This window comes from Natator depressus, chromosome 1, assembly GCF_965152275.1.
Source record: "Natator depressus isolate rNatDep1 chromosome 1, rNatDep2.hap1, whole genome shotgun sequence".
In the NCBI taxonomy this organism is placed as follows: Eukaryota; Metazoa; Chordata; order Testudines; family Cheloniidae; genus Natator; species Natator depressus.
Window position 1 is genome coordinate 32,896,241 of NC_134234.1, and position 12,779 is coordinate 32,909,019.

Here is a 12,779-nt window from a genome sequence, read left to right on the forward strand (position 1 = left end):
TGGCCCAGCCGGCCAGGTGCCTGCTGACCTCTTGCGGGCAGCTGCCTAGTGATACTGAATCACAGCATTATATGTAAAAAGAAAAGGAGTACTTGTGGCACCTTAGAGACTAACCAATTTATTTGAGCATAAGCTTTCGTGAGCTACAGCCCACTTCATCAGCTCACGAAAGCTCATGCTCAAATAAATTGGTTAGTCTCTAAGATGCCACAAGTACTCCTTTTCTTTTTGCGAATACAGACTAACACGGCTGTTACTCTGAAACCTAGCATTATATGTGCTTGCAGAGTGAGAGAGGAGCAAGGACGGGGGGAAATCTCAGTGCGCTCAGCCTCAGAAGCGGGGAGTGCAGGAAACTGAGCCGGCTCAAGAGCCTCCCTTCCCGGGTGCAGTGTCAGCTCGCGCGGCCCCTTGGGGCGGCGGAACCATTGTCAGCGCGGCAGAGCCCCCGGGCGCAAGCTGAAAACCGGAGCACCACGTGCTGGGAGCGTTTCCATGGCAACCAGTGCGGCGTCCAGGGGAGGAACATGTCTGCCGGGGATGAAGGGTCCGGGCCGCGCTTCGCTTTCCGCCATCTGCCGCAGAAAACCCTCCCCGCCCTGGAGAACGGGGACACGCAGGGCCGGCTCCGCAAGTGGTGGGACGGGGAAACGCTGCTAGCTCCCTGGGGTCTTCTACGGGGCGGGGCGGGGCCGTTGCTGGGTCCGCAGGGGGTGGGATCTGCCGGGCGGGGCTGGGGAGGTTGTTGATGTTACGCTTTCTGTTGAGGGTACGGATTAACATTAGGGATGCCGGGTGGCCGGTTTTACCCTAACGCCCGGTCGAAGGGGACCCTGGTGGCTTTGGTCAGCACCGCTGTCCAGGGCGTTAAAAGGGCGAAGGCAGGCTCCCTGCCTGCCCTGGCCCCACACGGCTCCTGGGAGCAGCTGTCAGGTCCCCGTGGCCCCTACGCGCAGGGAGGCTCCATGCGCTGCCCGTAGGTGCCAACTTCGCCTCTTTTTCATGGGTGCTCCACGCCCCCCTCTGCCCCCGGCCCTGCCTCCTCTCCAAGCCTTCCATGAGGCCCCGCCCCTGCTCCGCCCCCATTCCAACCCCTTCCCCAAAGTCCCCACCCAACCCTGCCCCTATTCCAACCCCTTCCCCAAATGCCCCCACCCCGGGGCCCACCTTTTCCCTGCCTCCTCCCCGCTCTTCTTCCCTCCCCCTCTCCCAGTGCTAAAGTTGCTAAACAGCTGTTTGGCGATGGCCAGGCAGGAAACACTGGGAGGTAGGTGGAGGAGCGGGGATGCGGCGTGCTCAGGGGAGGAGGAGGTGAGGTGGGAGGTGCTGAGCAGATCCCACCTTTTGGACAGATGAATTGGCTGCCGGTGGGTGCAGAGTACTCACTAATTTTTCCCTGTGGGTGCTCTAGCCCCGAACCACCCACGGAGTCGGCGCCTATGGTGCTGCCCCCACCCCAACTGGCGGCTCTGCAACTCCCATTGGCTGGGAACCATGACCAGTGGGAGCTGCGGAGCTGGCACTGGGGGCAGGGGGCTGCACGCGGAGCCTCCCTGACCACCCATGCACTTAGGGGGCCGCAGGGACCCGGCAGCCACGGTAAGCACCACCAGGACTGCGCACCACCTCCTGCACCCCAACCCCCTGCGCCAGCCCGGAGTCTCCCCCCACACCCAAATTTCATCCCAGAGCCTGCACACCCCCACATTCCAGCCCCAGCCCCAGCCCGGAGCCCCCTCCTGCACCCAAAACCCCTCATCCTCAGCCCCACCCCAGAGCCCACACCCGCCAACCGGAGCCCTCACCCCTCTTCCACACCCCAACCCCTGCCCCAGTTTGATGAAAGTGAATGGTGGAGGAGAGCGAGTGATGGAGGGAGGGGGGATGGAGCGAGCAGGGGCGGGGTAGGGACAGGGCCTGGGGAAAGGAAAGGTGTGGGGCCTTGGGAAAGATCGGGGGCAGGGGTGTTCGGTTTTGTGTGATCAGAAAGTTGGCAACCCTAATTAACATCAACCTTGTTTTGCAGTAAACCTGTGGTGAGTCCAGAGCTTGATTTACTGCAGATCTTTTCAGTGTTTTTCAAGCATATAAAGAGCTGTTTGGAGGACAGTTCCTGAAGTAAAGTTAATTGCTGTTATTTTAAATAACATAATATAGATATCAGCCTTGCAAAATTTTTCTTGCCCTAGAAGAGTAATTTTTTAATCTATTGGACAGATGAATAAAAATATAATGGAAAAAAAATAATTAACAACAGTTGTCATGAAAGGGTGAGAATGTGTTTTTTGTGCCTGGGCTAGTAAATATTTAGACAATTTTCAACTGCTGATATATTCTAAAGGGATGTGTCCAGTGTGAGTGTTTTTTAATATTATTACTTACCATGTTCTGGGTTTCAGGTCCATGCATGGCAGAATCACTGCGCAAGCATTCAGTTTTGACCAACATTTTAAGGCCTATCAAAAGGACGAATTTGTTAAGGTAGTTATAAATCTATCACATGTAATGGTTCCTTTTTAAGGGAACTGTAACTTTTTTTGTGCTGGAATAACACTTAAACTTTCCCATAATATCTGCTATATTATGTTTTTACAAGTGGCAAACAGTCACAGTATCTTTAATAATAGGTGGATTGGGGGGTGAGATGCTCATATTTTTTGTCAGCTGTGTAACACTATGACAGTATTTTACAGGCAATGTTAACATTTCTCTTTTGGTCCAGTGAGGCAACATAAGAGCTAAAGAATGGGACTCTGGTTGTTTCCGATCCTGGCTGCTATTAGTTCTCTTTTGATGTTTGGGAGACAGTCACCTCGGCCTAGATTTTCAGAAATGCATGTGAATATGCAGTTAATGCAATCTGCTGCTCAATCACAGTAATTATGTGCACAAACTAGATGTGCATGTGGATTCAGAAGTCTGAAAAAGTGGGGCCATGTTTTCAGAGGTGCTGAGCACCTGCTGTTCTCATTGACTTCAGTTGGTCTGATAGATAGTTAGCATTTCTGAATATTAGGCCCTTTGTCTTTAACCTTTTTTGTTCCTTAATTTCCTTGTGTATAAAAGAGGATATATTCACCTCTGTGAAGTGATTTGATTTAGTAGTGAGAATGGATCTGTTTAGTGTAAAAGTAGGTTGGTTTCCTCACTTATTTGTTGAATAGACATTTGACAATGTTAGCTGATTTTTCTTGGAGATGAATTCGCAATTAGGTGGTAACATAAAAGAAAAACTCTATTTGGAAATGTAGCAAAGCATCTGAGCTCCCTCTGGGATTATTCTACATCTTAATTGTTTGAAGACTTATTAAAGACACATCTACTGCCTCCTTAACACTTTTTTTTTGAGGTAAAATGATAAATTAGTTTAATTGTAGAGATTACATATAGTAATTTATGGTTTATTTTAATAACTTTGGTCTGCAGAAAGTATGAACATTATGTATGGATTTTGATTATGCTGCAGAAAAAAGCATCCTGATAATTCCCTATTCTACAAAACTTTGTAATACACTTAAAATTAATCGGACCAAGCTGCAGGCTTAATTTGGGACAACTGATGTTGCAGATTGAAAACCTGAAATTTGCATACATAAATACCTTTGTGGGTGTATTTAAAAAAAAAAACTAGTCAAAATTGCAGAGGCATAAACCTGGGGATGTAATTTTTGGGTATGCAAACTCAGAGGTCAGACTGAAGCCACTTATTTATTAGCCCCCTAAAATTTGTCATATAAATGTAATTTATTGCTTTAGTTGATATTATGATCTCTCATTTTGTTAACTTTCATTTTTAATTGGAAATTTTAGGCATTTTTTAATGATCCAAATGTTAGTGCCAATTTGAAGTTGCTTACAGCTTCTGGACAGTGGACTACATTAGGTAAATAAATTTAGAATAAGTCAGTCTTTTAAATCTTTCTGTGTGGTAACTATATTTTTTCCAGTTAATGTTTTGTAACAATGACACGATTCAGATCTGTACCTTCACCCTCATGAAATAAAATTTGGAGCAGAAGATCATTTAAAGGAATCTCCAATGTACATGGCAGAGGGGCATTGCTGGCACATTGGTCAAACTGGACAGTCTCTACGTAAAAGAATAAATGGATACAAATCAGATGTCAAGAAGTATAACATTCATAAACCAGTCGGAGAACACTTCAATCTCTCTGGTCACTCGATTTCTGATCTCAAAGTGACTATCCTTCAACAAAAAAACTTTGAAAACAGACTCCAACGAGAGACTGCTGAATTGGAATTAATTTGCAAATTGGATACAATTAACTTAGGCTTGAATAGAGACTGGGAATGGATGATTCATTATAAAAAGTAACCTATTTCCCCTTGTTTATTCCTTCCCCCCCCCCCCCCCCCCCGCCGTTCCTCAGACGTTCTTGTTAAACCCTGGATTTGTGCTGGAAATGGCCCACCTTGATTATCATACACATTGTAAGGAGAGTGATCACTTTAGATAAGCTATTACCAGCAGGAGAGTGGGGTGGGGGAAGAGAAAACCTTTTGTAGTGATAAACACCCATTTTTTCATGGTCTGTGTGTATAAAAACATCTTCTGTATTTTCTACAGTATGCATCCGATGAAGTGAGCTGTAGCCCACGAAAGCTTATGCTCAAATAGATTGGTTAGTCTCTAAGGTGCCACAAGTACTCCTTTTCTTTTTGCGAATACAGACTAACACAGCTGTTACTCTGAAACATAACATGGAATGTATCGCAGAATGCAGGTAAAACTGAGCAGGAGACATACAATTCTCCCCCAAGGAGTTCAGTCACAAATTTAATTAATGCATTATTTTTTAACAAGCGTCATCGGCATGGAAGCATGCCAAATTTCAATTGGTATTCTGTTGTTTAACAGTGTGATTAAAACTGCGATCAATTGCGATTAATTTTTTAATTGCAATTAATATTTTTGAGTTAATCCCATGAGTTAACTGCGATTAAGGTAGAACTAACATGGTTACGTGAGCACTGTTGGGGGCCCTGTCTACAGAATAATATAAGAATGACCTAGCTGCTGGATGACAGCCATGTGGTAGGCTGTGCCAGTTGTAAAAGTGACACAAGGTTAAACTCACGGTTAATTACCTTGTGCCCTGTCACTAACTGGTTGCAGACTCAGCTAAGTGTTATTACACAGACAAACTTTAAAGAAGCATAATCAAAAAGGAAATGAAACATGAGTGCAAGACAAAATCCTACAATATGTACAGCCATATATAAGAGATTGTAAAAGCCCCACAAGGAAATGCAAATGTTAATACAGTTGAATTTTTTGTCTAATGTGGGCCAAAAATTAAGTATTTATAAGGTATGAATCATACTGGTATCAGAGCAATGGCTCCGTGTTTTAGGAACATCGAGTATTATCTCTCAAGAATTTGCACTCTGCAACTTGGTTTGGCTGCAATTACTGTGTGCGTGTGTGCATTTGTAACCCACACACCTCCTGGGTGTGATGTTCTGTCCCATCTAGTGGCACTGAGACCACTGAGAGAGAGAGAGAGAAAACAAGTCTGCTCTACAGCCTTAGCTAACGGCCAGTTGGCTTTTAGCTTATGCGGTAGAGGCTCATGCACTAAGCTTCAGAGTTCCCCATTTTGATCCCGCCCGCTGACGACCGGGGTCAGTCAGTGTTACACGTGCATGCATACAGTTAGCGTGTGTGTGTTTCTCCATTCCTGCTCTCTGTGGAATGGGCAGGGAAGTTCCCCACTGTACTTTGGCACCAGACACTCTGCCTTGTTATCTGCAAAGTTTCATCTTCCTAGGATGCTGTATTTGGCCTTTAACACAACACAGCCCTTCTAGTTGCCTCTTTCCCAGTCATCAAACTGTAGCAAGCAAAAGAAAACATAATAGACCAAATCAAGGTAATCTTCCCTCTCTCCTGCTTTGGACAAGAGTTCTTAAGCTATCTGTCTTGCCTGTGTGACTTTCCAGCCTCCTTCTCAAGGAAGGTCAGCAGGTTACATACCTCCTGCCGGGGTCAAAGGGTCACCTGCCAAGCATCCTGGCTTTTTAACTCCTGCTGGTCCTGAACACATCTTGGTGTGGTAAGCACAGGAGTAATGCATTTTACTTCCAGGAACCAGAAGTGTTTGCTCTCTGAACACTGAATGGCCAGTATACTCCATCATATTTTACTCTTTCTTTAAAACCTGCCTTCCCTCTCTCTGCTTACCTTTTTCGGTTAAGTATGCGGGCTCATTTTTCTCCCATTAGTTTTCATGTACATTTTTTTCTGAAAAGTATAGTAAGAAAACACAAGCTGATGATCTTCCAGCATTCTCTTACTCTTCCTTAAATTTGCAGATCTTCAGCCCTAGTTACCCTGTGTATTTGTAAGTGTGGAGCTGCACTTTTAATTAAGCATCACAGTCATAAGTTATATGTGAGTTTCTGCCTAAAATAGTAATAGATCTGGAGAAAAGTTAGTATAATTAACTTCTAATCATAGAATTGGACTGGAAGGGACCTTGAGAGGTAATCTAGTCCAGTCCCCTGCACTCATGGCAGGACTAATTATCTAGACCATTCCTGAGAGGTGTTTGTCTAACCTGCTCTTAAAAGTCTCCAATGATGGAGATTCCACAACCTCCCTAGGCAATTTATTCCAGTACTTAATCATCCTGACAAATTAGGAAGTTTTTCCTAATGTTCAACCTAAACCTCCCTTGCTGCAATTTAAGTCCATTGCTTCTTGTCCTATCCTCAGAGGTTAAGAAAAACAATTTTTCTTCTTCCTCCTTGTAACAACCTTTTATATACTTGAAAACTGTTATCATGTCCCCTCTGTCTTCTCTTTTCCAGACTAAACAAACCCAATTTTTTCAATCTTCCCTCATAGATCATGTTTTTCTAGACCTTTAATCATGTCTGTTGCTCTTCTCTGGACTCTCTCCAATTTTTCCACTTCCTTCCTAAAATGTGGCACCCAGAACTGAACACAATACTCCAGTTGAGGCCTAATCAAAGTGGAGTAGAGCGAAAGAATTACTTCTCGTGTCTTGCTTACAACATTCCTGCTAATATATCCCAGAATGATGTTCACATTTTTTTGCAATAGCGTTACAGTGTTGATTCATATTTAGCTTGTGGTCCACTATGACCCCAGATCCCTTTCCGCAGTACTCCTTCCTAGGCAGTCATTTCCCATTTTGTATTTGTGCAACTGATTGTTCCTTTATAAATGGAGTACTTTGCATTTGTCCTTATTGAATTTCATTCTATTTACTTCAGATCATTTCTCCAGTTTGTCCAGATCATTTTGAATTTTAATCCTATCCTCCAAGCACTTACAACTCCTCCCAGCTTGGTATTGTCCACAAACTTTATAAGTGTACTTATAAGTGTATGCCATTATCTAAATCATTGATAAAGATATTGAACAGAACCGGACCCAGAACTGATCATTGCGGGACCCCACTCATTATGCCCTTCCAGCATGTCTGTGAACCACTGATAACTACTCTCTGGGAACGGTTTTCCAACCAGTTTTGTACCCACCTTATAGTAGCTCCATCTAGGTTGCATTTCCCTAGTTTATTTATGAGAAGGTCATGCAAGACAGTATCAGAAGCTTTACTAAAGTCAAGATATACCATGTCTACCGCTTCCCCCTTATCTACAAGGCTTGTTACCCTGTCAAAGAAAGATATAAAGGTTGGTTTGACACGATTTTTTTTTTTTTGACAAATCCATGCTGACTAGTTACATATCACCTTATTATCTTCTAGATGTTTGCAAATAGATTGCTTAATTATTTGCTCCTATCATTCTGGGTACAAAAGTTAAGCTGACTGGTCTGTAATTCCCTGGGCTTTCCTTATTTCCCTTTTTATAGATGGGCACTATATTTGCCTTTTTCCAGTCTTCTGGAATCTCTCCCATCTTCCATGACTTCTCAAAGGTAATCACTAATGGCTCAGATATCTCCTCAGTCAGCTCCCTGCATATTCTAGGATGCATTTCATCAGGCCTTGGTGATGTGAAGACATCTAATTTGTCCAAGTAATTTTTAACTTGCTTTTTCCCTATTTTAGCCTCTGCTGTTCCTACCTCATTTTCACTGGCATTCACTACATTAGACATCCAATCACCACCACCCTTCTTTGTGAAAACCAAAACAAAGAAGTCATTAAGTACCTCTGCCATTTCCACATTTTCTATTATTATTCCCCCCGTCCCGCCCTCACCATTGAGTAATGGGCCTACCCTGTCCTTGGTCTTCCTCTTGCTTCTAATGTATTTGTAGAATGTTTCCTTGTTACCCTTTTTGTCTCTAGCTAGTTTGATTTCGTTTTGTGCCTTGGCCTTTCTAATTTTGTCCCTACATACTTGTGTTATTTTTTTATATTCATCCTTTGACCTAGTTTCCACTTTTTGTAGGCCTCTTTTTTTATTTTTAGATCATTGAAGATCTCCTGGCTAAGCCAGGGTTGTCTCTTGCTTCTAATTTTATTATCTGCTATTATCCGAGTTGATAATATAGATTCAACTGCTCCATCTATTCCCTGGGAAATGAATGACTGTCTCTGGATCATTAGGGTAACTGATGTCGTAAGTGGATTTTGGCTAGGACCTGAAAAATTTACCCAACAGCGAACACCTATGAGGGAGGGCAGAAAATACCTTTGCATCTACACCTACAAGCCATGCCCACCCAAAGCCACACCCTTTGCAAATTTAAAGAAAAGAAATCAGCAGTGTGCTGTATTTCATTGGAATAGGTCAACTTTCTATTTATACATTTTAACAAGGTAATTTATTTTAGCTCTAGCAATCTTCTATTTTATAGGCTTCACTCTATTGTCTCCTGTCTCATAATCACAGCGTATCCTTTCCTGTGTTGTCTTTCAATGGCTATTTCCTCACTTTTCTCCCATTGCATCTCTACCTCCTCCCCATACTTTTTCTGCCTTGTTCTGGCTCAAAATCTGTCACTTTGTATTCCTTTTCTAAATGGTCCCATTAATCGCTCCCTCTCTCTTGCTCATTTTCTCCCCTTTCCCCCCAGTGCCCTGCACACACAAATTTTACCAGATTCCTAGTAATCAAAGTACTAAATCTTGTAAATGGAGACTGATGCAAAAATGTGGGGACTTTCACTGCCCAGGGCACTGCTCAGGTGTGGAATCAATTCATCACTCACCAGCAGCTGATAAAGTGGGAGCTGCTGGGATTCCTATTAGGATGCTGTCCTAGGACTCTGCTTCGGAACTCTATCTTTCATATCAGCCTCCTACTAACATTTTAGGTGTCAGATAAATTGGAATCTCCCCTCTCCTGCCTCTTTTGGCTGCAAAGTAAGATAAATATTTTTCTCTCTTTTCTCTCTCATGCCAGTCTCCTGGCTGCTTTAATGGGGGTATTCTTACCCTTTCACACTCTCTCTAAAAAGCTCTTGTCCCCATTGCCTGTCTACTGCTCCCAGCTTTTCCAAGCAGTAGCAGCAAAGTCAAATTGATCTGATTCTTTTCAATTTCACTTCTGCCCACAAGTTTTGAATAGCAGCAGTGAAAACTAACCAGCAGTTTTCACTTTGTAGTAGTAGTGGCACTGCACGTATCTGTCAACAGACTTAAGGAGAGATCACTGCATCTGTTTAAACTCAATTCACATTTGCAGAATTATCTTCAAAGGACTAGAAATACCTGTTGGGTGTTTTGTTTTGTTTTAATAAAAGCTTAAATTCTGCAGAAGCTGGCAGCATTTGCCTGGGAAAAATTCCCAGTTGCCCCACACAGAATGGATTTTTCAAGCTCTAATGACAATCATCTATAGACCCTGTGTTTTTAAAATTTGTGAGAGACAATCAATATAAACCACTACTGCAATTTTCATTTGCTGAAATGGTTTTTACATGTCATTTGAACCCACAAAATATCACGGTGATCCTTGGTTTTTAAAATAGTGCCAGTTTAACCCTAACATAAGCATTGGATACATGGTTTTACTTAAGTTTTAAATCACATGGTTTTTATAAATATTAATTTGCACTGAAAACTGCAATGCACACGAGTACACAAAAACAAAACCTCAAATGTTGGTCATGTGTGCCGGATGTTCCTTAAAAAAAAAAAAAGTGCCTTATGAAGGCTTTTATTTGGGGATAGCTAATTATCAATTTTCTTATTTAAAATTTAAGAATGAGAATTTAGGATGTGGTAGATATATTTCACACATCCAGTTCTTGATTTGCTTCAGCGGATCCCCACTTTAGAAGACGTACCCCATGCTGATGAGATTCAATGCTGCTGGCAAAAGTAAAGCTATTTGTGGTACTCTACTATACAAATGTCCCAGAAGTGGACACTAAAAAAGGCCCTGCCCCCATACTATACCTGTTTTTTTTGTTTGTTTGTTTTTCACCTGCAAAGTTAGCAGAAGACCATCTCTCCCCATTCTGTTGATGTTTGTTGGGGTGGTAATCAGATTGGTTAGTCCTGTCCAGAGAATTCTAAGTCTCCTCAGTTAGTTCCAGATCTCATATCTCAAATGCAGAGGAGATTCCGTTACAGTCTTTAATCTTATCACCTACCATTATCAGTTTGGTTTCTGAATGCCTAGGAGATGAACATCTATTGTCTTTCTGAAAAGCTTAGAAAACTTTTCCTGGATTTCAGGAGACTATGAAGAAGTCATATGTGGAAGTCTTCAAATACGTAAAATATTGTTATAAAAAGGACAATGATCAATTGTTCTTCATGTCCACCAAGGATAGAATGAGAAGTAATTGGCTTAGTTTGCAGAAAGGGGGATACAGGTTGGGTAACAGGCAAAAATGTCTAACTGTGAGGATAGTTAACCTCTGAAACAAGTTACCTAGGGAGGTTGTGGAATCCCAGTCATTAGAGGTTTTTAAGAACAGGTTAGACAAACACCTGTTAGGGATGGCCTTAGATATACTTAATCCTGCCTTAGTGTGGGGGGATGGACTAGAACGACCTCTTCAGGTCCCTTCCAACCCTATATTTCTATGATTCTATGTATTTTGGAGTAGATATTTTTTCTGTGGTCTAACAATTTGGAGATACAAAGACTTGTTCCATTCCTTATGTTTAGGCTTATTTTTGAAAAATGCAGGTTTACTTTTATATATGTAGTTATTTAGTATCTAATTCTGCCTACCACATACCAATTTTTTGGTTCTTCAGTCTCCCTACATCTAAGTAGAGGCCTGGTTCAACTACTATTAATTTCATTTGAATGACTCCTATTGACTCCAATGAGAGTTGAATTGGGAACTAAAAATGGAGAGGTTGGTTTTTTTTGTCGGGGGGGAGGGAGCGGGGAGCGGTTTAGGTCTATTAAACTTATTCTCAGTGACTTGTGAAATCTCAGCCCCTAGATTTGAATTTTGGTTCTTACCAGAATGATTGATTCACTCAGAGAACTGCAAAGGGAATGTCTTCTACAGCTTTTCTCTTGAAAGACAACCTTCTTGGTAGCCATATTGATAGGTACGAGAGCAAAGAAGTTGCAAATTTTAAAGTTGATGTTCCTTGCTCCCTGTTCCTAGATAAGGTGATTGTGAAATCTCATGACAAACTTTTGCCTAAGTGGTAGCACATTTTCACATGGAGAAAAAATACAAAAGGAATTGTATGATGATCTGGTAAGTGAGGTGAATTTACATAGGTTAGATGTTAAAAAGGGACTTAGTTACTATTTGGAAAAAATTAAATCTTTTAATAAATTTTCCATATAATTTATAAGGAGAAACCCAAGGGAAATGTCCTTTTGAGTCAGTCTTTCTAAACGGGCCATACTTTGCAAGTATTATGATCAGGATGGAGGACCATCATTAGATACATTAAAAGTGTATTCTGTCAGAGGTGTCAGTGTCTATTGCCTCTTTTAGGAATGTCTTTATTCTTAAAATTTGCCATGTTGTTACTTGGAGTGAATTTCACAACTTCACAAAGCATTTGATTATTCTCTGTTGATGCTGGAGACCATCCCTAACAGGTTTGTCTAATGTTTTCTTTAAAACAGAATGGGGATTTCACAGTCTCCCTTGGAAGCCTATTCCAGATCTTAACTATCCATATAGTTCAGAGGTGGGCAAACTACAGCCCGCAGGCCACATCTGGCCTGCGGGACCATCCTACCTGGCCCCTGAGCTCCTGGCGAGGGAGGCTACCCTAGCCTCTCCCCCACTGTCCCCTTTCCCCCTCAGCCTCAGCGCACCACGCCGCCAGCGCTTTGGCCCGCCATTCCTGCCAGACAGCGAGTTCCTGCTGCTCTGAGTAGCGTGGTGGTGGTGGGGAGGTTGGATAAGGGGGGCAGTCAGGGAGCAGGAGGTGGTTGGATGGGGCGAAGGTTCTGGGGTGGGGGGGGCGGTCGGGGATCGGGAATGGGGGGTTGGATAGGGGTGGGAGTCCCGGAGGGCTTGTCAGGGAGCGGGGCTGTGGATAGGGGTTGGGGCAGTCAGGGGACAGGGAGCAGGGGGGGTTGGATAGGGGGTTGGGGTGGGGGTCCCAGGAGGGGGTAGTCAGGGGACAAGGAGCAGGGGGTGTTAGATGGGTCAGGGTTCCGAGGGGGGCACTCAGGGGGCGGGAAGTGGGAGGGGGCGGGAGCCAGGCTGTTTGGGGAGGCACAGCCTTCCCTACCTCGCCCTACATACAGTTTTGTAACGCCGATGTGGCCCTCGGGCCAAAAAGTTTGCCCACCCCTGATCTAGTTAGAAAGAATTTCTTAATATCTATCCTAAATCTTCCTGGCTTCAGATTAAGCCCATTACTTCTTGTCCT

At 43.3% G+C, this 12,779-nt stretch overlaps 1 protein-coding gene across 3 annotated transcripts in view; it reads left to right on the forward strand.

The window, feature by feature from the left end:
- The first annotated feature begins 465 nt into the window (after nucleotides 1-465).
- The window catches only part of YAP1 (Yes1 associated transcriptional regulator), a 183,652-nt gene continuing 171,338 nt past the window's right edge, over nucleotides 466-12,779 (forward strand). Inside the window, exons 1-3 of one of the 3 annotated variants that reach the window (XM_074957165.1) lie at nucleotides 466-637; nucleotides 2,400-2,481; nucleotides 3,811-3,883. In XM_074957165.1, coding sequence (XP_074813266.1) covers nucleotides 528-637; nucleotides 2,400-2,481; nucleotides 3,811-3,883 — 265 coding nt within the window. In that variant the 5' untranslated portion in view covers nucleotides 466-527. Of the gene's footprint in view, nucleotides 638-750; nucleotides 977-2,399; nucleotides 2,482-3,810; nucleotides 3,884-12,779 lie in introns of those variants that run through there. The other 2 variants (XM_074957135.1, XM_074957126.1) reach the window with 2 other exon arrangements.